The sequence below is a fragment of the Saccostrea cucullata genome, unplaced genomic scaffold (genome assembly GCF_032062105.1).
Source record: "Saccostrea cucullata isolate Sc308-1 unplaced genomic scaffold, CSIRO_AGI_Scuc_v1 ctg414, whole genome shotgun sequence".
NCBI classification, from domain to species: Eukaryota; Metazoa; Mollusca; class Bivalvia; order Ostreida; family Ostreidae; genus Saccostrea; species Saccostrea cuccullata.
The window spans coordinates 224,639-250,701 of NW_026928683.1; the positions used below are offsets into that span (position 1 = coordinate 224,639).

General features: G+C 33.4%; 3 protein-coding genes across 3 annotated transcripts in view; 2 read left to right on the forward strand and 1 right to left on the reverse strand.

Annotated features, from left to right (window-relative positions):
* Positions 1 to 1,891: 1,891 nt before the first annotated feature.
* On the reverse strand, positions 1,892 to 7,538 carry LOC134278434 (alpha-L-fucosidase-like). The gene is made up of 7 exons (XM_062760753.1): positions 7,169 to 7,538; positions 5,871 to 5,977; positions 5,047 to 5,174; positions 3,819 to 3,952; positions 3,559 to 3,656; positions 2,486 to 2,789; positions 1,892 to 2,151 (listed from the first exon to the last, which is right to left on the reverse strand). Exons 1-7 carry the CDS (start codon positions 7,513 to 7,515, stop codon positions 1,896 to 1,898), a joined length of 1,374 nt encoding a protein of 457 aa, XP_062616737.1. The 5' UTR covers positions 7,516 to 7,538; the 3' UTR covers positions 1,892 to 1,895.
* Positions 7,539 to 7,592: 54 nt separating this feature from the next.
* LOC134278436 (uncharacterized) overlaps positions 7,593 to 26,063 on the forward strand; it is a 34,309-nt gene continuing 15,838 nt past the window's right edge. Inside the window, exons 1-11 of the mRNA XM_062760755.1 lie at positions 7,593 to 7,946; positions 10,912 to 11,081; positions 11,617 to 11,689; positions 12,443 to 12,510; positions 12,740 to 12,862; positions 13,087 to 13,231; positions 14,737 to 14,986; positions 15,276 to 15,453; positions 16,696 to 16,898; positions 19,318 to 19,414; positions 25,011 to 25,137. Coding sequence (XP_062616739.1) covers positions 7,796 to 7,946; positions 10,912 to 11,081; positions 11,617 to 11,689; positions 12,443 to 12,510; positions 12,740 to 12,862; positions 13,087 to 13,231; positions 14,737 to 14,986; positions 15,276 to 15,453; positions 16,696 to 16,898; positions 19,318 to 19,414; positions 25,011 to 25,137 — 1,585 coding nt within the window. The 5' untranslated portion in view covers positions 7,593 to 7,795. The remainder of the gene's footprint in view (positions 7,947 to 10,911; positions 11,082 to 11,616; positions 11,690 to 12,442; positions 12,511 to 12,739; positions 12,863 to 13,086; positions 13,232 to 14,736; positions 14,987 to 15,275; positions 15,454 to 16,695; positions 16,899 to 19,317; positions 19,415 to 25,010; positions 25,138 to 26,063) is intronic.
* On the forward strand, positions 19,517 to 21,674 carry LOC134278435 (uncharacterized). The gene has a single exon (XM_062760754.1). It carries the CDS (start codon positions 19,645 to 19,647, stop codon positions 20,674 to 20,676), a length of 1,032 nt encoding a protein of 343 aa, XP_062616738.1. The 5' UTR covers positions 19,517 to 19,644; the 3' UTR covers positions 20,677 to 21,674.

Sequence of the window (26,063 nt, forward strand, 5' to 3'; positions counted from 1 at the left end):
ACAATTATGTACATACTATAGCTAGTATCAATTATTTTGATCCTGCCCGATGCATGCAGTGCTTAGTGTCTGCCTGCTCTAGGGAAAGGAACTGACCTTTACAGGTTGAAATCCACTGTGAAAAATGGAAACCAGTCCTTAATTGGATGAGACCATATAAACCAAGGTCCCATATGTGTAACAGCTAGTAGCTGGCATTTAGGCAAAAAGATCCCTCACTGCTCAATGGCCCTGAGTGCCAAGTATAGGTATAAATTTGTAGCCCTCCTCCGAAGTGGGAGTATAAATAATTTTGAATGAATCCAGTCTTTCATTATAATTAGTCTTGTGCTTTAAATGTATAGTCTTTCAATTCGACTTAAAGCCTCCAAGGCCCATATTGTGTTGCAGGTGATAGTTTTTACCAAAATAATTAACAACCTCCTCCTGAATATAAGAGGGTTCGTTATATATTTCTGTGCAAATCTGTGCCAAAATATTTAAAATAAAATACAATCATAAACACATATACCGGTAAATCTAAAAAAAAAATTCATACAATTAACTTATCTGGAACAACTGGGGGATATTTTGTTTTTATTTCACATAATATATGTATGCATTTTATCAATAACAATTCAGTATTTAGCATTTTATGACCAAAATTAAACATAGATGTGGAGAGAAATGGTGTATAAATCTTTACAAAAAAAAGTATTGCAGTGTCACAAATCGTACAATCACTTTCGGAGTGAATAAAATACATGTAGTTCTGACAAATTTTCTTGAAACATTCACACTACTAATCTCATGCTTATCAGTGTGAAATATGCGAGGAAACATCAGAGATGAATGTACATGTATAACCTCATGTCTTAGCAGAAAACACCTAATTATTAGAATGATAATTGTGGTTAATCTGATAACTTCAAATACATGTCTTCGAAAATATGTGTATCAAATACAATACAGTAACAATTCTTAATAAATTAAGACAGGGTAACATTTTTCCAAAAAGAACAGCAACCCCTGAGCTTTCCTGTCTGTTCTTTACAGTATTTATAATCAAGTTTTCATCAATATAAAAATATAAATACTTGTATGCATGAGTAAATATCCTTCTATTAGAATTATTTACTTTCACAAAACAAGTAAAAAAAATTCTTCCAAAAAATTTAAGTTCCACAGCAGTGATAAATGTATAGGATGATGCACAAATTAAAATACAATATCTTTTTTTCCATCTTGAAGATTTAAAAATATTAAATTACCTAATATTTAATTTTCATTTAAGTGAAAAGGTTTTAAAAATGCATTACATATGCACAAACATGTAAACAATTTTGTTTATTAACCCAAGGTAAATGGGTTTTCTACATTGAAAACATATATATACAAATATATAAAATATATACATTTAGAACTTGAGCATTTCGGGTATTGCACCTTGAGACCATACATAGTGGATTATCACAGCCAATACTGTTATACAAAAGTACTGTAAACCAACTTTTACGGTAATTGGGTGTAAGAAAAATCTGCAAGTTTAGTTTAACCTTAGTTAACTCATGAATACCGGTAGTAATCGCCAGGAACCATTTATTTTTTATTTGAAGAGAATGTTTCCTCAGTCGCAAAAATCAATTGTCATAAATTGATTTCAAACTAATGAATCGCAAATAAATGATGACACAAATAATAGTTGGTCTACAGTATTACATAATGGAATGTAGGTTAACTGCATAGTATATAATTATAATAATATACTAATAAAACAAGGCACTTCTTTAAAGATGAAGGAACACAATTTTTTTTAGAAAGAAAAAATATTTATAGGTCTAATTGTGCAAATAAATTTTAAAAGTTCTCAATAAGTAGTGAAGTTATTTTATAACATTTAATTGCTTGTTTATAAGTTAATTACTTATTCCTTCCAGCTTTAAAACCCACGCCCATCTACAAGGCATTAAATTCCATGCAATAGGAGGAATCTTAATGTCAATTCCCCCTGCGGTCCCCTTATTCCAGTCAAAGTTTCCCTGGTAACCTAGAAGAGATACTACAGTTGCTGTTGTTGTTTGGGGTGCCCCGAGGGTAAAAGTCCCTACTTTGGGCCATTGCAAAAGAACTGCATAAACTGTGTATCCTGTAGAGGACTTCTTCTTTGTGTACCTAAAAAATAAAATAAATCCTTAGAGAAAGTGATTTCTTTTACAGAAGTTTTGTTCAAATTAATCCTGTATATATCAGAAATGTATAAATCATGTTCATTTGTGCAAGGAAAAAAAGAAAGAATATATATCACAGAATGTTCAGACTGAAGACCTCACCCTCTCCCAAACAATGATTGTTAGTCTGAGCAAGCAATTTGAAAATGGGTGATATATGATGAAAAAATCTTTTCAAGATTCAGATTATGGGCTACAGGAAGGTTTTTCAAACATTTTGCATTGGTTCAATAATAAAAGAATTCTTTACATTCTTTAACCTAATTCTCAAAACTCACCAGACATCCTTAGAAACTGTGTCATTCTGGTGTGACCAAGGTCTTGTTCCATAAATAGCATCCCCATTGACACTCAGCCACTCCCCCATCTGTTTCAGCCTCTCCTCCATAATGGGGACAATCTTCCCGTAGCTAGTGGGGCCCACGTTCATCAACATATTCCCCCCGCAGCTGACTGTAGTCACAAAGGTCTTGAGTAGCTGCTCGATAGTCAGGTAGTTACTCAGTGGAGCATTTCTGCGGTAACCCCAGGAGTAACGGTCTATCGTCATGGCATTTTCCCATTTGTGTGTTTGTAATTTTCCTAAAATATTCATTAAAAAGCATGAATAAAATGGGAAAGAAACTAATAGTCAATATTGCATTACATATATTTTACTAGTGTGGAAAATTCAAGTGATATTGATTCTTTTTTTTTAAAATTAAGTAAAATCCATCGTAACAATTTTTCAACCCGGTAATTTTAACTTTGCCTTGTATCTGATAGGTAAATTAATCTCAGTATGATACTCAAGACTTTCTCAAATGTCATAGACATTTATATTGCGCCTGGTACACCTAAATAAACAACTGAATACTGTAAGTCACTTTTTATTCGTGAGAACTTTATTTTCATGTAATAAAACGAGACAGTGTGCTGGTGAAAATTTCATTCTCCCATTTTAATAGTAATCCTTATGATTATATACAGCAATAACCACAATTTGAAAAGTTTTGTCTTGCTTATTAAGAATCAATGACTATCTCTCTAAAATAAGGTGCTGCAAAAATTTAGTGATCTACAGTACTTAGGAGATGCTCAAGGATATAATGACAATATACCTGATGTTGCTGTGACAATTCATTCTATGTTGCTGTGACAATTTACCTGATGTTGACAATTTACATGATGTTGACAATTTGCCCAATGTTGCTATGACAATTTACCTAATGTTGCTATGACAATTTACCTGATGTTGCTGTGACAATTTACCTGATGTTGACAATTTACCTGATGTTGCTATGACAATTTACCTGATGTTGCTGTGACAATTTACCTGATGTTGACAATTTACCTGATGTTGACAATTTACCTGGGTTATACCTGTCAGCGCAGGTGAAGAATCCTCCATGGTGACAGGAAATGTTCTTCCCCCATCTGTCGTTGACCACCACTGTGTCCTTCACTGGGCTGTGTCCAGCATAAAATAAGTCATCAGTCAAAATATGCACATCAGAAAAACAAACCTCTGTATCAAATTTGTGCAATTTATTTCAATGAAACTGAGTACCGGTATATATTAGGTTAGAAAGATCACATATTTCATTCTTACTTATGGCAACATATAAATACCTGTCATTGTAAAGCCAGGCTAAGAATTGCTGTGACGTCCAGTATTCTGCGGGGGCATCCCCGTCTCCATCAGACCAGACGACCTCAGGTTTGTACTTCTGCACAATCTCATAGAGCTCAGGTAATGTCTTAGACTGCAAGGTAAAAAAAATATAAAATCTGTGTCAGTTGCTTCTAGGTATTTCATGGCATTTATTTGAACTCTTATTTACAAATCTTTTTATCCTATAACATTAACTAAATAAAGAATGGAAGCGTACAAGGCGTTGTCAATCCCCCGCTCTGAGACAAGACATTTCTCAATTCTAAAAGTTTATGAAAGCTATAATTTTTTTCCAAATTACTTGATTTATATCATCTTTTACACATTTAATTCTGTATTTCATTGTTTTAATAATTTTTTTTCACTCATGTTTTTAAGATATATGTGAAAACAAAAAGAAAAAGCATCACATATGATTCGAACTCTCTCTATAGCGCAGGGTTTGGCACTGGACCGACCGCATTTTAATTATATTTATTGTGCATCATTGAAGTTTCAAACTTTTGTTTGTTATTGAAATAAAGTTTAAATCCCACAAGAATCAGTTTTACTTTCAGCAAAATTTTTTTTTTCAGTTACTGTAGAAACAAATTTCAGATAGTTTACCAAAAAAATGACCATCTTCTTAGTATGGATATTCTTTGAATGCAATCTCACTACTTAACGACTATGCTACGAAGTATATGCTTTATCGATGTCTGTCAGTGTGATTTAAATGAACGGGTTTGTTGAAGCGTACATTTTTAAGAAAAGTTCGATTTTCATATAGAATGGGTTCAGATTCCATTTTTTAGACAAATGAAATATATTTCACATTTCTATCATTTAAGCGTTAAGGAAAAATGGAGACTTGACCCATTCATGTTCAAAATTCATTTTTTATGGCTCTAGTAAACCCATTTTCCACTAAATATGCCTAACTGTCAACTTTGAAAAATGATTATCAAATGATAAGTCGTTCAGTAAAATAAAACAATAAAATGTTTTGAAGATGACATTACCGAGAACATGATTTTAGAAAAATATATCTTTTTCGTGAATTTTGAAAATTGAGAAAAATTTTGTCTCAGAGCGGGGGATTGTCCACGCCTTATACACCCTCTTTCTTTCATTTAATAAAAGTACAAGGTGAGTAGACCATGAGTAAATGGAAATAAATGAAAAGCAACTTCTGTTAGAACATACATTTACAAACTTCTGAGTTTTGAAGCCATTTGCTTCATCACTTTTATACAGTGGATGAAACCACTCAAACATGGAATGATAGAGTCCAAACTTTAGTGAGTAGTCCCTCACGGCATCTGCCAGCTCACCTGACAACAAAGAAATTACAGAACTACATTGTATATGGAGTAATGGGTAAGATAAGAATTATTACAGAAGCAGTACTTATTCCCTACTAACTACTGTAGATTACCAATACTTTTGGCAACATCACAATATTTTCAAGAGATAATTAATTATACAGCTAAAAAAAAAATTCTGTAAATTTTCTTCCAAAAACTTGGTTAATATTTCTTCAATATGTACTTAAATAATGGTTTCAATATTGAGTGAATTTCCTCATTTTCATATAAAAATACTTCTTCATGTTCTTCAATGTTCTTACACAATATTTTTCTTTTAAGGTCAGACGAGATGTTCCTCAACATCTGTTTTGTATATCTTCGTAATGTATGAAAAATATTCAAAATTTTAATAACATTCTGATTTGTAAACCAGTTTCTAAACATTTTTAAAAAATCCAAACACTTAAAAATTTGAAATTGGAAAATTATTTTTCTTCCCCAAAGGATTATATAAGAAAAACTACCCCTTACTTGCAGAAATGCCTGGTAAGGTACCTCAGTTTTTTGTGAGGAAACATGTTAATGTAGCAATACTTCTATGACAAAATATTGGAAAATATTCTATCTATTATTAATGAACGTCTCGTCTGTCCTTAATTTAAAATGGCAAATTCTATAAGTAAATTGTTTATTTTTTTTAATCTACATAACTGTTCTTACCTACAAGATCTCTGTTCGGGCCTGTATCATTAGCATTCCAATTAAAGGAATAAATAGATGGCCAGTTGGTAAAACCCTCATGGTGTTTACTGGTCAATACAACATATCTATAAGTTCAAAAGAAAAATATTTCAAAAGTCTTTAAAGAATTATATAAATTAAACATGTTTAATAATAATACAGAGATGACATGATACACCTGTACAACAATTCTAAGTTTTAACAGCAGTGCAGATATTACATGTAGCATGAAATTAATAAAATCATTTTACCAAAGAAATTATTAGTGGAATTAAAAAATTTACACATTCTACAAGGGGAAAAAGTACTTTTTTTAAAATTACAAGAGGATTGTCTTAATTAAACCGGATTAAGTCTTAAACTGGGTAATTTATTTTCCCATGGTTGTTTCTATGAATTTAAATAGTGGGTGATAATCGATAGAAAAGTAGAAGGGAATATGGGTGTCCTCTAGCTCCTAATTGGGAGTTGTAGCATGGGGAAACTGCAATATAATATCTAGAACCACTTCCATATTATCTCTGAAGAGTAGACTTTACTTTACCGGTCCCCAGAAATGCAAGATCCTCGCACTCATGGGACTATGACGTAACAACTACGTCACTCAACTGAAATGGGATTTAATCGAGAGATTAGGGTTAGTTCTTGCACTAGTATTCGACTGATTAGAGTTAGCCTCGCATTCATCCGAGAGATTAGGGTTAGTCCTCACACATTATTCAACTGATTAGGGTTAGTTTAGCATCTGCCCAGGAGATTTCGTCAAAATGTCTTAGTCTTTGCATACCATCTGATGGATTAGGATTAGTGACTTGTTCTTTAAATTTAGATAAGTTGAGAAATTCAGTTGTTTCTAAGTATTCAGTTGTTCTGTAATTTTTCCAAGATCATAATTCAGCTTCAAAGGCATTTCGTTTGTTTGTTTACATGGAAGAATGGCTATAAGTCCGAAAGAAATGACACTAAGCATGCGCCGCATGTTCGTTCAGAATTATTCTTTGTCAATTTTTTTCATGAATATTCAATAAACAATATTTATTAATTTTTTTCAGAGAACGAGGTTAAAAACTACATTTAAAAAGGAAGTTTTTATAATGAAGTAGCCTTTGGCGACACTACATTTTAGCGCGTTTTTCTGGGGACCGGTAAAGTAAAGTCGTTCCTCTCTGAATTTCATACACACTGGTTGTTTGCTGTAAAATGGTCTTCATTACAAAGGGAGGGGGGGTGGTTAATTTCATCCAAATTATGTAACTTTTATAAATCCTTGATCTTACTTTGCTCCTGATTCCTTAAAAAGACCTGCCCATTCTACAGGACTAAAGAACTCTGCCCTGAAATCTGGTGCAAAGTCAGCATACGTGAAGTCTGGTGGATAATTCTTCTTCATAAAATCAACTAAGCCTGGGAGTGCTCTTTCTTTCCAATCATACCAGAACCACTCAGACGAGAAACTGGGCACGGAAAACACTCCCCAGTGAATAAAAATTCCAAGCTTCGCATCATCGTACCAGTCTGGGAGGGGCCGCGTGTCCAAGGACTCCCATGTTGGATCGTAATGAGCTGTCAATGATTCGCGTGCAAGAAGCAGGAACACGACCGACAGGGAGCACCATGTCGCCATGTTTAAACAACAGATGGATCACATGATTCTCGTGTCACGTGCTTTTGTTTACAAAATCACGTGTGTCGGGTGTTGGGGAAAAAAAAATGTTTGTTTTAGTGAGTTTAATCGAGTTGGAGGTGTATCTGTGTATGCATGGACTCACATTGTTATTGAATTTTAGTGACAAAATGTCTTGTTTTAATGCATAAAGCAGGGAGACCCAAATGTCACAGCAGACTGCAAAGCGGTTCAAACAGGAAAGGAGCAGTTAAAATGTTTGAAATGAGATAAGAAGAGTATGCCCCCCTCAACAACCTACCCCCTGTTTCAGTTGGTGCGTTTGATGAGCATACGGGATGACGAAGACTCGGGAAAATCGGTAGTTGTCACAAAACACGCCTGGGTTGAGGCAGGAGAGGATAATTTGTTGGCTTTATACACCACAAATGGTAAAAATAGAAATAGGCTTTAATAAACCTACTTCTGTAATTGTTCACATAGGTGTAATGAATTTATTATTTTTTTTCTAAACAAAATTGGAAATGACTTTACCGGTCACCAGAAAAATGGGCTAAAATGTTATGTGTTGCTGAAGGCAACTTCAGTATACATGGTTTAATAAGATAGCGTAAGCGATCAAAAAAAAAATTTATGAAAATACTAGATTTTTTGCATATTTAACCCCCAAATCAACTCCAATGGTTAAATGTTTAACTTACATCTTTGTTTTTAAACCAAGTTCTAAATATATAAGTACAGTGAGGTTGCCGTTATCGAATCACTTAGTAAATTTGCTTGGATATTTCGTAAAAAGTTAAATTCATTTTACAACATTGTTTAGTGGTACTATGTTTTACTTATAACATCATATATATTTCCCCAATAAACACTGATTAAATAACAAATTATCGCTGTACTTGTGTTAACGATGTTTTCTCCTTTACCGGCTCATTTTCTCCATTACCGAATCACGTGACATAAAGCTGATTATTCTGGTTTGGGACTGAGTAAATTTAAAAATACCCTTATTACGTAACGTTTTACTATGCCTTAAAATATTTCAAACCCCGCCCAAAAAATAGAAGAAAAGCTAGGAATTTTTGAGTTGTTTGCATCCGACAATTAATGTAAAAACAGTAGCAATGAAATCATAGGGAAAACAAATGACTATTTGATATGAGAGGAGGTAAAAACTTATATGTGCATGATGAACTGCAAACAACCGAAGAATTAATTTTTGATTCAAAAATTGTACCCATTGAGCTACCACACCCGTCCCCATGATTTTGTCGCTATTTAAATAGAAAATATATCGCTAGATATATGATTGTGCCCCCTCAAAAAAAAAACAACGTCAGATATTACATTTTTATGCATGATTAATTAATTGTCAAGGAATTTTGGTGGTTGATAGTGCCTCCTCAACTGAAAATGTATGGCTCTGCACCCCTCCCCCTACCCACCAACTGAAATTGCTTGATAAGCCTGGACAAGAGATACCTAAAGCAAAGGAACAATTATATTTTCAAAATGTTGAACCCAACACCTAAATTTACTCCAATGAGCAGAGACAACTTTACAAATAATGATCTGGGATTATATCCATTCCAATATCCACAGTTTAAATACCAGTATTCCGATTTATTAAATACAGGTTGTCCTTTCACTTTATATGGGTCTACTTCAACTGTCCATCTTCTCTATAGAAATGACTAAGACAGCTCATTCTCCTCTAGCTGCTTTCATAGTGCCCTTTCTCCCTTTCACGTGAAGACATTGGTGGCACATATTCCATATAGGCAAAAGGCTGCACTCTGCATATAATTTTCTCAATATGTAATTTAAATCATATGTTTACTAACTAGTATATGTTGAAAAAAAAGGGGGGCATCATAATACTATGTTTATAAATTATTTAGCTTGATGTTGAATTGAAAAAGTATTGTTAGCAATATGCATTTTATATTATTGATCATGACAAGAAATAAAAATTTATTATTGGAAATAATTTTGTAGGGAATAGGAAAACTGCAAACGGGGTATTGTTGGAAATAATGATTTAGTAGGGAAGTTTGAATTGCAAAGAGATAAATAAATAAAATTTTCTAAATCTTAATTTTGTTTGGTAATCATGACGATTTTTATTTGGCTATCGTCGATGTCTAACTCTTCACATTAGCTTACATGCACATATACCACTGGGAGACATTCTCGAAACCACATGCTCTGTACTTCTTACTGATTTTGACTGCTGATTTTGTTTATGTGTATTTTAACCACCTTTATTGTTTGTACGCTTTTGGTAGACATCTTCTGGTTTTTTTGTTGTTTTTTTTTGTTTGTTTTTTTGTTTACTGTAACTGGTTTGCAAAAAACCGCATACGAAATATTATAATTTGGACAGCATCCCTGCATCTCATATTTCTTGAAACAGTGATTCGTTATTGGAAACCTAAGTACCCCCAACTTTAAAGCAAATACTATTAATTTCTGATTAAGAAATTGTATGACGCTTTCAGTGCTTTTAGACACATAATTTTATTAAACATCTGCACCAAATTTGTTTACTTAGACTGTACGATTCACATTGGAGCGGTACCGAAAATTGAAAGTAGTCTGCTTGCATATACGCTTCTGGTCAGCGTCACTAAAAAGCTTGTTCATGTTTATTTAGAAATAAGGACATTAAACGAGTTGAATAAAATAATTTCATGATATATGATAAAAGCAAGAATAATTCATCATGACAGGGTATATCAGTATTGGACTTCTAAGAAAAATACAGAATCTTCATCTGAAAGTGATTCGTTAACGGGTGCGATTCGTTATTGGCAACCTCACTGTATTTAACCTCGTCCTTTGTAAAAATTGATAGAAATTGTTTTTTCATTGAAAAAATCATCAAAAAATAATTTTCAAGGAAGCATGTGCATGGGTGCATGCTTAGTGTCATTTAGTTCAAACTTAGCCATTCTCACCGTACACTGATGCTAATTTGCTATCTTTGCTGAGATCCAGATGATCGAGTTGGATCTTTAATTAGCAATTAACAGTTTAATATCCAGCCTTAATTGCCATATCCCATGCATGCAGTATTCTATTTTCTTAAGAGTGTGTTGACAAAATGAAATCTTTCACTTCAGACTGACCAGCATGCAATGCATTGGCTGTGCAGGCACATTTGCTACATGTACAGCTTGGGATTTGGTTTGGATGCATGGTTCTTTTGTAGAGCATTGGTGATCCCATTTTGTTCCTTTTCACTTAGATCTACATGCCTTGATAGTCACAACTTGATAACCTGGCAAGGATGACCCTGCATTAATGCCTCAGTTTTCTTGTTGAAACTTCTCCCTATTTTTTCAGGATACTTTAAAATTATATACTTATTGTTTTACATATCCTATTTTTCAGGTTACCTTTTACTCAGGTATGCATCTTCGGGTAAAGTTCCAGCATACCGACAGCTGGTATGGCCTCAAGAGAAGCCGATCTGTACGATGTGTTTTGACCCCACCGTGTGCTGGCTTCTGGTCGTTACAGAGGATGCCACACTCTTCATTATTCCAGCTCGATCTATTCTGGTGAGGACACTATACATTTATTGACTGAGTTCAAGGGCAACAAGTGTTTGTCGGACCCAAGAAACAAACTGTTTGCCTGCAGCTGTTAGGCCGAAGGCAGACAGTTTGTTTCCAGGGTCGAAACAACGCATTTTGCCTGAGAACACTGCAGTCAATAAATGAATTATACCTTTTATTTCAATATATTTTTCAACACGCATGTATCTTGTACTGTCTTCTGTGATGTAAACCTCAGGTCCATCACTGTTAAACATCAACAAATGCAAATGAGATTAAGCTCCGCCCATTGTGTGACATAAGCGGTCCAACATTTCATCGACAGGTCCAACATATCACTCAGTGGTCAAACATCAATTTTTTGTATGCCCACTCATCAAAACTTTAGAATGATAGACTTTTTCTGTCAAGATTTGTATAAGAGCAAATTTCTAAAGGTATATCAAAGGCCTATATTGATACATGTATTTCTTCAATGTGATGCTTTTTCAGATTAAAATTGGTTATTAAATCTCCTATGTTTTATATATTTATGTAGGACAAGTCGGCTAGGGTCAATCAGATATGGAGCTTAGATGATGTCACAATTACCAAAGTCAAGAAAACCAAAGGTATTTATATAGTCATAAAATATCATCAAGTAACAATGTGCCATGTTGTGTTTTAGCTCACCTAACTTGAAAGGTCAAGTGAACTGTTTATGATCTCAGTTTGTCTGTTGACCATATGTCCCTCTGTCCATCTGTAAACTTTCATATTTTTGACTTCTTATTAAGAAGCACTGGGCCAATTTCATCCAAACTTGCCACAAAGCATCCTTGGGTAAAGGGGATTCAAGTTTGTTTAAAAGATTAACCCTTGAGTTAGGGTGGGCCACGATTCATTTGGGGAACAAAATTTTAATTTTTAGCAAATGACTGGCTTTTACTATGGCTTTAACTGATATTGCCATATATAGTTATTGCAAATTAAGATAATTATTAATAAGCTTGTCTTATATATATTCAATATTTGATTTTGAACTTGTGACTGATCTTTGTAACAACTGATGGTACATTGTATGGTGTCGTAAACTGGCGATAGTAAGTACGTTTACCAACATTAAAATAAGATTCTTTAAAGAGATTGATAAGTTCCATGTCAACATAATTATTTTGCATGTTGACATAAATAAATCGCATGTCTATACAGTTATGTTGCATGTTAACATAATTTATCTTATTTCCCCTACCATTAGTGATAATTTTAACTATGCAACCCATTTAATATGTAGATGATAAAATCTCCCCCCCCCCCCTCTCCCAAGTAAAAAAAATTGTGGGCCTTACCATTAAATTGAATTTGAATTTTTTAATCATTTTCAGGTCTTCCCTCGGTTGTAACTTGGTGGCACACGTTGGATGATCAACAAATAGCTATAATTGGAACAAGGGTATATTATGTTTTTTTAGTCACTTGAGTCACTCCGTTGACCCATTTTTATCTGTCATACATGTAACTTATTAACATAATCAGCATTTTCTCAACAAGTCATTTTGTTCAGTTGGGAGCCAATTTTAATCAAACAATATAATTTCATTTTTGGCCTTTGCTATCACCAGCAGTTCATTATTTATGTTAAAAACTGACAGTGTTATTTGCATTCAGACAAATATTTGTAGAGTGGGGAGATAGTAATAGTCGACTTGGTCAAGCGGTGCATTGTGAATGAGCTAGAAGTGGATGCCAGCATTGCTAACTTTGATCTCATTCAAGATGACAATCAGATGTCCACCTACCTTCTGGTAACTCTTAGTGATATATGTACAGTCAAACTTGTTTAATCTAGATGTTGTGTATTCCAAAATGACTAATCCAGATGCAAATTTTCAGCTCCTTTAAGTAGTATCAATTGTTCTAAATCCTGTCTTATCCAGAATGTTTCCTAATCTAAACAAATTTTCTGGAGTCAGTGGTGTCCAGGTAAGGCAAGAGTAACTGTACTGATCTTGTGGAACTTTTCTTGTAGATAACTGGAAAAGCAGGAATTCAGTGGAAACTTCTGCTGGAATCCAGGACATCAGATGTGGTCAAGTTTGACCTTGAAGTGTCTGACCTTGGATATGACCAGATTGATGGCCGACATTTACCTGTCATTAGTATAACTGCAGTCACAGGTAAGGGCATATACCTGTAATTAGTATAAAACAGGTAAAGGAAATAATTCATTTAAGAAGGACTGAAAATGGTAAAACTCTTAGAAGGAAAACAGTGATGTAGTTAACTTTCACTCTTTTGCATGTGGTTACTCTTAGAAATTTAACGGGTTGACATTTTCCATTTTTGAGAAATTGTAACTACATGTAAAGAATTTAGCGTTTATTTCACACACAGGGTAGGTTTATATAAAATTGATAGATTTAATTAATAATTAATTAAAACAAGTGCAGTTATTAAAATAATTTTTCCTATAAGCTATTTTCATGTGCACCCAAGAGACCATACAACACGGCGAAAAACCACTCGGAAGTAAATGTGTTTATTAAGTTCGCCGAAATCAGTGACATCTTGTAAGTTCGATATTTATTTGAATGATTTTTTAAAACCAAAATGTTGATAAAAAATAATATGCATGATAATGACAACAAATACACGTGGTAAAATTATCAGGTCAGCAAAACCCATGGCCCACGTGTTTTGATTGATCAAACATGTAGCGTTGGCTATTAAAACAGCTTTTAAAAAAAATTTCATTCATAAAGTAAAGCGGATAATTAAAATAAATGAATCATTAGTTTGGGTCTTTTAAAACAATTTAATTATTTTGAAATACACGTAGTTACATATTATTTGTACATGTTTAACTCACTTATTGTTTTGTTCATTCAGGTTTTTGACAGCAACATAGAGCACTCTCCATTATTTGTGTACAAATTACCACTGAGAAATTGTGCTTAAGAATTTAGATATCACACATCATTCTCAGTGATAATTTTTACTTTATTTTACACAACAAACACATCTTTATGCCTCTTAGATTCTATCAGTTCCAGAGGTCAGTGACCTTGAGTCCACAGAATGCTAAAGGCTCAGTGATAGCCAATCAAAAACAAAACTTCAACTATCAGGAGCATACCTAAGGTTTTACACAATTATTATTATTGTGGTAAAATTTTTTAATATAATAGTTATATTAGTTTGGGTCTTTTAAAACAATTTAATTATTTTGCTAGTTACATATTATTTGTACAAACTCACTTATTGTTTTGTATAAGGTTTTTAGAAATAAAAATTTGTGTACAAAAATGTCTACAGCAATTCTCAGTGATAAGACTATCTACACGGATATACCCGAATTTGAAAAAAACGGTTATAGCGAAGTTATTTTGGATCCAAAGGTTTTACAAATTTAACGTATTTCTTATAAATATAACGAATATACGGATATAAAGTATAATTCATCATTTCTTTCTTTGCTAAAAAAAAAAAGATGTATAAAGTAGAAATAAAAATGAAAAATGTCTATTGAATATTGTGTAACTGTGAAGACAGCTTGTAAATTTTATTGTCAGATTCACTAAATTACAAGTAGGAAGATCTCACAAAAGCCTCTTATTCTTTATTCTGTATGTCCTGCAGGAGTTCAACAAGGAGGCTATCCTACAGCACTTTGATTTACCTGTGGATGAGAAACTGTTAACGGTGGTAAAGAAATCCTTCCCGTTCTACTGGCACGACAAGCAGGAGGAGAACCTCCGACAGCAGATGATGAAGAACAAGGAGACAGGAATGTGGGACCCGACGGACGACAGAATTCTGGGGACGTACGGGGGCGCGTATCGGTCATTCGAGATTCATATTAACGGCCACACGGTACTGAACGGTTGTCTGGTCATCACAGACTCCGCTGTGTATGAATTAAGACCAAGGTTTGTGATTCAAGGCTTCAGATAACTATATCTTGTCACTTCTGTAGTAGGAAAGGAGAAGTATTTTGTGTAAATTAGTCAATTAAGGCAACAAGATGCTAAAAAATAAGAGAGATAAAAAGAGGAAATGACATTAAGAACACTATTTATACAAATATTTGTATATATTATATGAATAAACATCTTTTTACTACTTCACAGTTCTCATATACATAATAAAATACCTGATGTAAAATGGAGGCTTATCCACAAAAGAAAATCAAAATTTAATTTTCTTATCTTGAAACAGGATTTCTGCAGAACGTCTTTTTCTTGACCTGGCCCTTGGTAAATCGGATGCCAGCATTACGGATAATTTAGGGATAGCTTTGGGTCTGGATATTAATACTCTGTACGAGTTGTCAGCCGAAAACTGTGTACAAAACCAGAGTTATGAAAGAGCCATTAAACTGTTCAAAATTGCCAAGGTAAGGGAGATAACTCTGTAAAAATGAACTATTTTTGTTTACAATGGACAATTTTTAAAGGCTTTATTTTAAAAATTCCGATCTTATTCAAATGATTTATTTTTTACTAGCATATTCTTGATAGCATGACACACCTCTGATTTTTACAAATAACTAGATATATCTTGAAATATTGACAATTAAAGTAAATACAGCACAATATTTGAATAAGCATAAAAAAATGACCAACAATTCATATTGAGCAAAAGTAAATATTTTAGTTCTCTTACCATAAGGAAGAATTAACTTTTTATCTGAATTCACCTTAACATTCTTGTGAGTTGATGAAGTTCAAACCACTTTTTCTTTATGTATTATAAATCCAAAAAAATGGAGAGTCCCAAAATACATGTTTCTCAAAGTTTTTCCTCGACCCACATGTAGTTTGAGATAACTGAAGTAAAGGGTGTTAAGAAAGTTCATTCCACATTTTCCTTTTATTTTCGAAAAGAAATACGATGAGAAGATATTTAAAATTTGTAATATTTCATATTTACAGACTTCATTCTTGCTACTGATTCAGTTTTAACTGTCACTTTTTTTGAATCAATAAAGGGGGGGATATTAAAACAGATGATGTCTGTTCAGAAAAAAATAGGCCTGACGTATATTTGTGACATATTTTAAGCACACGGGTTAAAACATCCTTTCGAATACTATTCAAAAATTATCAAGTCAGTAGAAAAAGAATTCAACATGACAAGCCTATTTTTTGAAAAGTGATCTATCGTTCTTACAGTGTATCTATGCTCATCAGCTTGTGTGATGCAAGATAAGAAATGAAAAAACAAAAGTAATTTATCCTTTATTTTCACTCAAAATGACGAGCATTTCTATCATTAGAGTGCTTTAAAAATGTGACATATATTTTCAGTTTCACAAGAGTGTAACTTAGATTTATAGCTGCAATTCATTTGTAGCAGGAAGTTATAAATCTAAGTTACACTCTTGTGATTTTGTCTGACTTGAAAATTCATCTCTTTAGTTAAGCACTACTTTGAAATTTTTGAAAATACTTCATCATGGAACGAACTTTCTTAACACCCCTTAGCTTTAAGTTTAACTGTAATGCGTTAGAACACACTGTAATTAAATTTCAATTCTAGTCTCTGTTTATATTAACATTATTTCTTCAAGAACATATTTAAAAATTTCAATATCTCTTTTATAATAAAAAAAAAAATTCACAATTCTTTCTTTTAGTCTTCTTACATGAAGCGGGTATCATGCTTTGCCAAGCATCGTCGTGTACAGGAAGTGATGTCACACCTACGACAGGCGCTGGGGGATCACTCCTCTGATGTGACGACAGTAGAAAAGAAACAGCTGTCTAACATGGCCATGTACTGCTATGTCTACCTCCTAAAGCAAGGAAGTGGTGAAGAACACACCAAAAGGACATTTGTGTAATTGACATACACGTAGATTTAGGCCATCTTAAAAAAAATGGTTTGGTTGCTCTCTCCTGATCACCTTACGAAAAATGGCTCAACTCAAAACTTTCTTTTTAAAATTCCAGGAAACGATAATTTTTAGCTCACCTGAGCCGAACGCTCAAGTGAGCTTTTCTGATCAAAATTTGTCCGTTGTCTGTCGTCGTTGTTGTCGTCGTAGTCGTTGTCGTTGTTGTAAACTTTTCACATTTTCATCTTCTTCTCAAGAACCGCTGGACCAATTTCAACCAAACTTGCTACAAAGTATCCTTGGGTAAAGAAGATTCAAGTTTGTTCAAGTGAAGGGCCACGCCATCTTCCAAGGGGAGATAAATACGAATTAGTGAAAAATTAATGGCATTTTTAAAAAATCTTCTTCTCAAGAACCACTGTGCCAGAAAAGATGAAACTTATGGGGAAGCATCCTCAGGTAGTGTAGATTCAAGTTTGTTCACATCATGACCCCTGGGGGTAGGGCGGGGCCACAATGGCCGATCAAAGTTTTACATAGAAATAGATAGGAAAATTCTCTAAAAATCTTCTTCACAAGAATAGCAAAGGCTTGAATGATCATATTTATATGGAAGCATTCTTAGTTAGTGTAGATTCAAGTTTGTTCAAATCATGACCCCTGGGGGTAGAGTGGGGCCACAATGGTCGATCAAAGTTTTACATAAAAATATATAGGGAATTCTTTAAAAACTTCTTCACAAGAATAGCAAAGCCATGATTAGTCATATTCATATGGAAGCATTATCAGGTAGTGTAGATTCAATTTTGTTCAAGTCATGATCCCTGGGGGTAGGGTGGGGCCACAATGGCCGATCAAAGTTTTACATAGAAATAGATAGGAAAATTCTCTAAAAATCTTCTTCACAAGAATAGCAAAGGCATGAATGATCATATTTATATGGAAGCATTCTTAGTTAGTGTAGATTCAAGTTTGTTCAAATCATGACCCCTGGGGGTAGAGCGGGGCCACAATGGTCGATCAAAGTTTTACATAAAAATATATAGGAAATTCTTTAAAAACTTCTTCACAAGAATAGCAAAGCCATGATTAGTCATATTCATATGGAAGCATTATCAGGTAGTGTAGATTCAATTTTGTTCAAGTCATGACCCCAGGGGATAGGGTGTGGCCACAGTGTAAGTTCAAATATAAAGGTCAATAAAGCCACAGGTAGTCAAAGAAATATGCAAGCATCCTTAGTTAGTGGAGATTCAAGTTTGTTCAAATCATACCCTTTCCATTTTAAGGATAGGTTGGGACCACTATTGGGTTTAAACTTTTCAATAATAAACTGATTTATGCTTTTTTAGCTCACCTGAGCCGAAGGCTCAAGTGAGCTTTTCTGATCACATTTTGTCCGTCGTCCGTCTGTCTGTCCGTCTGTAAACTTTTCACATTTTCGACTTCTTCTCAAGAACCACTGGGCCACTTTTGACCAAACTTGGTACAAAGCATCCTTGGGTGAAGGGGAATTCAAATTGTTAAAATAAAGGGCCAAGTTCCCTCACAAGGGGAGATAATCAAGAAAAGACAAAAATAGGGTGGGGTCATTAAAAAATCTTCTTCTCAAGAACCACTGGGCCAGAAAAGCTGAAACTTATGTGGAAGCATCCTGGGGTAGTGTAGATTCTAAATTGTTCAAATCATGACCCCCGAGGGAAGGGCCGGGCCACAATGGGGAATCAATGTTTTACATAGAAATTTATAGGTAAAATCTTTGAAAATCTTCTTCTCAAGAACCACTGGGCCAGAAAAGCTGAAACTTATGTGGAAGCATCCTGGGGTAGTGTAGATTCTAAATTGTTCAAATCATGCCTAGCCACATTGCTCAGGTGAGCGAAATGGCCCATGGGCCTCTTGTTTTCTTTTTATTCCTTTTATTCCATCAACAAATATGTTTAAATTTTTTGGAAAAAAGAATTTTCCATCTAACCAACCCATTAATTTTACCCTGAGTTGGGAGAGGGTAAGCAAACATTATTTTAAAGATGTCCATGGCAAAAATAACATATGTTAATTACTGTGGAATCATCAAAATTCATGAAGGAAAATTTCCATGGTTTTCCAAATTTCCAGGGTTTGTTGGGATGTAATTTCTTTATTCTTTTTAATGTACAAAAGGAAATAAAAGAAATATGACTTTGATAATCTAGATAGGTATATTAATTCCTGGAGGATGTACAAATATCGAGCCACCACGAAATCTAATGATTCCACAGTAATTTACTAAATATTTTAGTAAATATTTTCGAAGCTACATAGAAAAAAGTAAAGTAAGTACGCTGAGCAATTTAGTGAAAATATATTGAGTATCCTTGAGAAAATATATGCAGATAGTTTTCATCTGTTATAGTTATTTCATTAATTTTTCACTTTCAGGGAGTTTTTAAACAGCAACTTTTTCTATGATGAACAAATGACCCTCAGTTTATTGGCAGAGAACAATCTGATGGATGTCTTACTAGAGATGTCCAAGGTAATAAATTAAACCTTCATGGGTAATTGATACACCTTTTAAGGTAATTGATACACCTTTTAAGATAATTGATAAACCCTTAAAGGTAATTGACATGCGCATGCGTCAGGTACAGGTACAGGTGGGAAATGATAGAGGTCCAAACATTTATGAATTTTAACTTATATGCGAATTCTCAGCATGGAAAATGTTGTGTGCCGTTTATCTAATGTTACCCTGCTGCAAATAGAATGAGTTTTGTATCACCGGCGAAACCACCAAAAAAGAAGAAACGAACGAAATCAAAAAAGGGGGGACAGGAAGACAACATGGCGACCAATATGCCGGGACCACCTAGCCAATCGCAAATCACGCCGAGTATGTCTAACATGTGTTCGAACACCGTTCCAATGCAATACTCATCCATTCCTTCACCGTCTATGCAACCACCGCAAGGCTTTGTAAGTATGAACCCTACTCAAATGCATGTACAGCCTAATTTTCAATCGAACATTCAATCGAACATTCCTGTTACGAGTTCAGGTGTACCGCCACAATGGGCAATGGAAATCTTCAGTAGACTAGACGGAATCTCACGTCGTTTAGAAAAGCTAGACTCAATTGAAAGTTCTTTAATTACTATGCAAAACCAGGTTAAGTCACTTACTTCTAGAGTTTCCGAAGTCGAAAAAAGTCAAGAGTTCATAACTAAAACAGTTGATGACAGTGACAAAAATACCAGGAAAGCCCTTAGTGAGATAAACAATCTAAAAATAGCACTTGATGACTCAATGTATGCGAACTCTCTCATGAAAGAAGAAATACTGGACTTACAATGTCGCTCCATGAGAGATAACCTATTGTTCTATAATATCAAGGAACCCTCTGGCGATGAAACCGAAGATTGTGTTAGCATTATTCAAGACATTTGTAGTTCCGTATTGGAAATCGAGGGAAAAGTCGACATCGAGAGGGCGCACAGAATCGGAAGAAAGGTTACTGGTAAGATACGGCCTGTTGTTGTAAAATTTACAAGATTTCCACAGAAAGAACTAGTCCGTAAAAATGCATTCAAATTGAAAGAATCAGAATTATCAATTTCGGAGCAGTTCCCCAAAGAAATTCAAGAAAGAAGAAAAAAACTACTACCCGTGTTAAAAAAAGCAAAGGATGACAAAAAGAAGGCATCTTTGGTGAAGGACAAGCTTTACATTGAGGGGAAGCTCTACCGACAGGATCAAGCGATGGACATAGCAGAACACAGGGGACCACAGCGAAGTTAGGGGTGTCCGGAGAATGATCATCCCCTAAAGATAATCGGATGGAACATTAATGGTGGTTTTGAAAATAAATGGAATTCCCTAAAACATTTTTTATGTACATATGATATTATATGTTTATCCGAATGTTGGTTACATAAAGATTTTTCTTTGGATGTGGAAGATTTTCACACATATGTCTTTCCACGAGATTCAAGAACTATTCAAGGAGGGGGGACAGTTATTTTGATAAGAGATACATTTGTGCCATATGTCTCAATAGTTGATTCCTTATATGATGCTATAATTTGGTTCAAAATTGATAAATCCCTGTGTGATCACAACAATGATATTTATTGCGCATTTACATACTTACCTCCTATTAATTCTACTTTTTTGAAATGCAACAATTGTGATATATTTAATGAATTAGAAAATTTTTTGTGTAGTTTCCAAGATCTGGGTGATGTTTTTATCTTTGGAGATCTAAATAGTAGGACACGATCACTGCCAGACTTTATAGAAGATGATATACTTCATGAGGACGTTTTGGATAATTTATTTACCTACACAGCTGATAGTCAGTTACCTGTTAGAGTGAACCCTGACACCGGTCAGAATGAATACGGAACAAGACTATTGTCGTTATGTAAGACCACGGGACTCCGTATTGTCAATGGAAGACACAAAGGCGGTCACGCAAATGATTTCACCTTCAATGGGACACGTGGACTCAGTACAATCGATTATCTGCTATCTCCTGTACATATGTTTGATCTCTTTGTTAAATTCATTGTGTGTAATTTTAATGCTTTTTCTGATCATGCACCGCTGCACATAGAATTGCGCATTAAGATGAAAGATCACCAAAACCGAAGTCCAGCCGATTCACATCAATACACCCAACGGAAACGTTCACACTGGAATGCGGAAGCGCTCGAATCGTGCAAGGAGTCCATTCTGTTAAATCAACACAAATTTGAAGACTGTTTCAACATTGATAATATATGTGTACAATCTGATATGGACTCATGTATAGTATTTATCACTAGGATTGGTGACCAACATTGTGTAATTTCACATTAGTCAATGCATTATGACGTCATAAAATGCGTCATTTTTCTCAAATCCAGTAAATTCCTTTGAAAATGACCTAAAGTTGAAGCGTTTTTTCAATAATTCATATAGAGCACAACCTCTGATCCAAAATATGCCAATACATAATGAAAGGACTATATCTGAAGATCAAAAAACATGTTTTATTTTTTGGATCGTGGGCTGTGCTCATATTTTTATTCCTTGCGGAAGGTAGTAAAATACGCATATTTTTTGCAAATTTAAGAACATTGCAATTTCTCAAAAACCCAGTGACTGTGAAGTAAATCCATTCTTTACATCCAATAATAATAAACCCAGTGACTGTAGATCAAAAATAAACAAACAAAAGCAAGTCCACAACCTTTATCTATCCACAAGCGATAAACCTTGGTTTGATAAGAAATTAAAATTATTGTATAAAGATTATATTGTAGCGTTGCGTAAATTTAATTTTTGTAAAAGTAATGTGAACCACAGCGAATTAACCCAGAAAAAGCGTGCATATAAAATTTCTGAGGCCAAATGTAAAAGAGAATACTTATTATATGAAGGTCAAAGGCAAGAGATTTTAAAGAAGAATAACCCCAAGCAATTTTTCGCAAAATTTAAACGAAAATCCAACTTAAAATCTAATGTTCCATTATATAAGTTTTTTGAACATTTTAAATCAATTTCAAGTAACTTGAATGACGGTAATACAATTTCCAGTGAGATTGACGATTGTATTTTTGAAGAATTGGATAAAGATATAGATATCAATGAAATTGAAACTGCTATCAAAAATTTAAAAAGAGGCAAATCTCATGGTGAAGATTGTATACTCAACGAATATTTTATTGAATTTGAAGAATATTTTTTGCCAATTTTGCATAAACTTTTTAATTGTATTTTGCATACAGGTTTTTTCCCAGAATGTTGGTCAACTTCTGTTATTGTGCCTGTTTTTAAAAAGGGAGATAATTCTGATCCTAATAATTATAGAGGAATAAGTTTGGTCAGTAATCTATGTAAACTTTTTACATCTGTTTTAAACAATAGACTTGTTTCGTGGTCAGAATGTAATAATATTGTTACTGATGCTCAGTTTGGTTTTAAACCAAAATGTGGAACCAGTGATGCCATTTTTGCTCTGTATTCTTTAATCACTACCTCTTTATCAAAGAATAAAAGACTTTATTGTGCTTTTATTGATTTTAAAAAAGCTTTCGATTCTGTTGATCGATCCAAACTTTGGTTGAAACTGTCCAAAATTGGTATTCAAGGCAAGCTTTTACGTGTCTTAAAAGGATTGTATAAAAATGTTAAAGCATGTGTAACTTCTGAAGGTTTATTGAGTGACATATTTAGTAGCAATCTCGGTTTAATGCAAGGCGTAGTACTTTCACCCATTTTATTCAACATGTATGTAAATGACTTTGAAATGCACTTTTTAAATAATGGATGTGTACCATATGAAATTTCATCACTGAACCTTTTTCTCCTTATGTATGCAGACGATATGGTGCTCTTTTCTGAAACAGTTTCTGGTCTGCAATCACTGTTAGATCAACTATCAAGCTATTGTGAAACATGGAAATTACAAATTAATGTGGACAAATCAAAGATTGTTGTTTTTAGAAAAGGGGGAATAGTAAAAGAACTTGAAAAGTGGTATATTAATGGTGAAAAACTTGAAATTGTTGATCATTTTACATACTTGGGCATTATTTTTAATTATAATAATAAGTTTTCTCGAGCTGAGAAACATCTAGCTGAACAAGGTAGAAAAGCTTTATTTGTTCTTAAAAAGAATATTAGAAACATGTATTTTAATCATGAGACATTATTGTCATTGTTTGATTGCTTTGTGGGCAGTATCTTAAATTATGCGTCAGAAATTTGGGGTTCACTTAAATCACCTAATATTGAAAAACTACATCTTGATTTTTGCAAACATATTTTAGGTGTTAAAAGGACAACATGTAATGTAACTGTATATTCTGAATTAGGACGATATCCTCTGCTTTACCACAGAATGTATAATATAATTAAGTTTTGGAAGAAAATTCTTGATCAAAAAAATTGTATCATCCAACATTGTTACAGTGTTTTACATGAGTGTGTAGAAATGCATAATGCAAAAAACTGGTTGTCAAATGTTAAAAGCATTTTATGCAATTTGGGTATGTTTGAATTATGGGAAAAACAAAAAGTTGAATGTGTGGACCTTCCTATCGTAAAGCAAAGAATTTTTGACCAGGCAAGACAGAATATTTTTTCTAAAATTGATAGCTCTAGTAAGTGTTCTTTTTACAGATATTTAATTGCAAATCATAATCTACAATTTTACTTACGGAAACCCATCCCAATAAAATATCAAAAATGTATTTCTAAATTGAGACTGTCATCACACCAATTGGCAATTGAAACAGGTCGATATAGTAATACAGAAAGACACTGTAGATATTGTTTTTTGTGTTCAAATTATGTTGAGGATGAATTTCATTTTATTTTAATATGTCCCGCTTATGAAATTCACCGTAAAAAATACTTAAAGTCTTATTATTGGAAAAAACCTTCAATGTTTAAATTATTGCAACTTTTTAATGTTGAAAATGTTAAAGAACTATGCAATTTAGGAAAATTTATCTACTTTAGCCTAAAAACTAGAAAAGACATGTTAAATTAATCATTTATGTCATATATATACAATTGTTTCATATGTACATAATAATCATATTCTCCTGTAAACCTGTGCAGTCATGTTTGTATTTGTTTGTACTGATGAGCTATAATGCTCAAGGTCAATAAAGAACTTGAACTTGAACTTGACACACCTTCATAGGTAATTGATACACCTTTTAAGATAATTGATAAACCTTTTAAGGTAATTGATACCCCTTTTTAAGGTTATTGATACACCTTTTAAGATAATAAGGTGATTGATAAACCTTGAATAAGTTTACAGTTTTCAAAATGCATTCGCTGCAAAATGTATGCACTATAGAAATATTTCAGTTGCCATTACTGAATAACAGTCTTTTCATGGCTTTGTCTATACTGTAGATCATGTAGAAATATATTGAAACAAATTTGTTTATAGACATGATTTACAACAACATAATTGTTGGCCCAATGTTAATTTAAAATACTCTTATTAAACTTCAGTAACAGACCTGAATACAGACCATAAAAGCTTTTATGTTTCAGACCAGGGTTTAGTGATAAAAGTTTTGAGTCTTCTGAATATTGTAGTAATAGAATAACTTTATGTGTTTCAGTCCAGGGGTCTAGTGATGGAAGCTTTGAATCTTCTGGCTGAGAACAAGCAATTTGTGATACCCTCAGACATGATTTCAGGGCTGGTGTCCAAAGGTTTTTCCAATCATCTCATCCAGGCATCTAAAGGTAGGCTATAGTTACTTAGTAGGATTGTTATAGACTGTTTACAGAAATATATCAGGTCAAGTTTAAACAAACTTCTAAAGAGTCCGGCATTTCAATCCAAGAAAAAATAAAAAAAGGTTTACCAGCTATTTTAATTAATGAAGGGTTTTAAAGGTAGCCCATAAAGTTATACAATCACTTCATATAGGCTCTGAAAGATAGATTAGAAACATTAGTCACCTCATTCAGAAAGTTGCACTATGATGTCTTAGAAAGTTGCACTATGTCTTAGAAAGTTGCACTATGTCTAATTATTTTATCCAAGTCTCTAAAGATAGGCCACAAATGTTCATCATCTCATTATTCTAAAAGGTTCCCCCATCAAATTATTTGGTTTTTCAAAAGTAGGTTGTTTCACCAATCTGTTCATCCATGCTTCCAGAGAGAACATCAAAAAGTGTTCCACTCCTTATATAATGTCCATAGACACATCCAACAGTGGGGCTGGAATGATGTATCAAGATATCGATACCGGTAATATCGATACTTTGTGAAGATTATATGCGTATCGATACATATGAAGAAATATCGCAAAAAAATTCTGACTGCTGTTTTTCTTTGTTTATTTAACATTTGGGGTTTAATATATAAAATAAATAAGCTAAATATAAATATAGATATTATGAAATAAATAATAATTAACACCACTTGAGTAAAATATTTTTGTTTTACAACATATAAACAACTATGTTGAATAAATTATTTTTATTTGCAAAGAAATGTTTTGTTTATTTTAATGCAAAAAAGATTTTATAACCAATTAAACATATCATGATACATATCGTATCGTGGCTCAAATATCGTAAAACGTATTGATATAGAAAAAGTTGTATTGTCCCAGCCCTGTCCAACAGCTATAATAAAGTATCCCACCAATTTTAATTTAT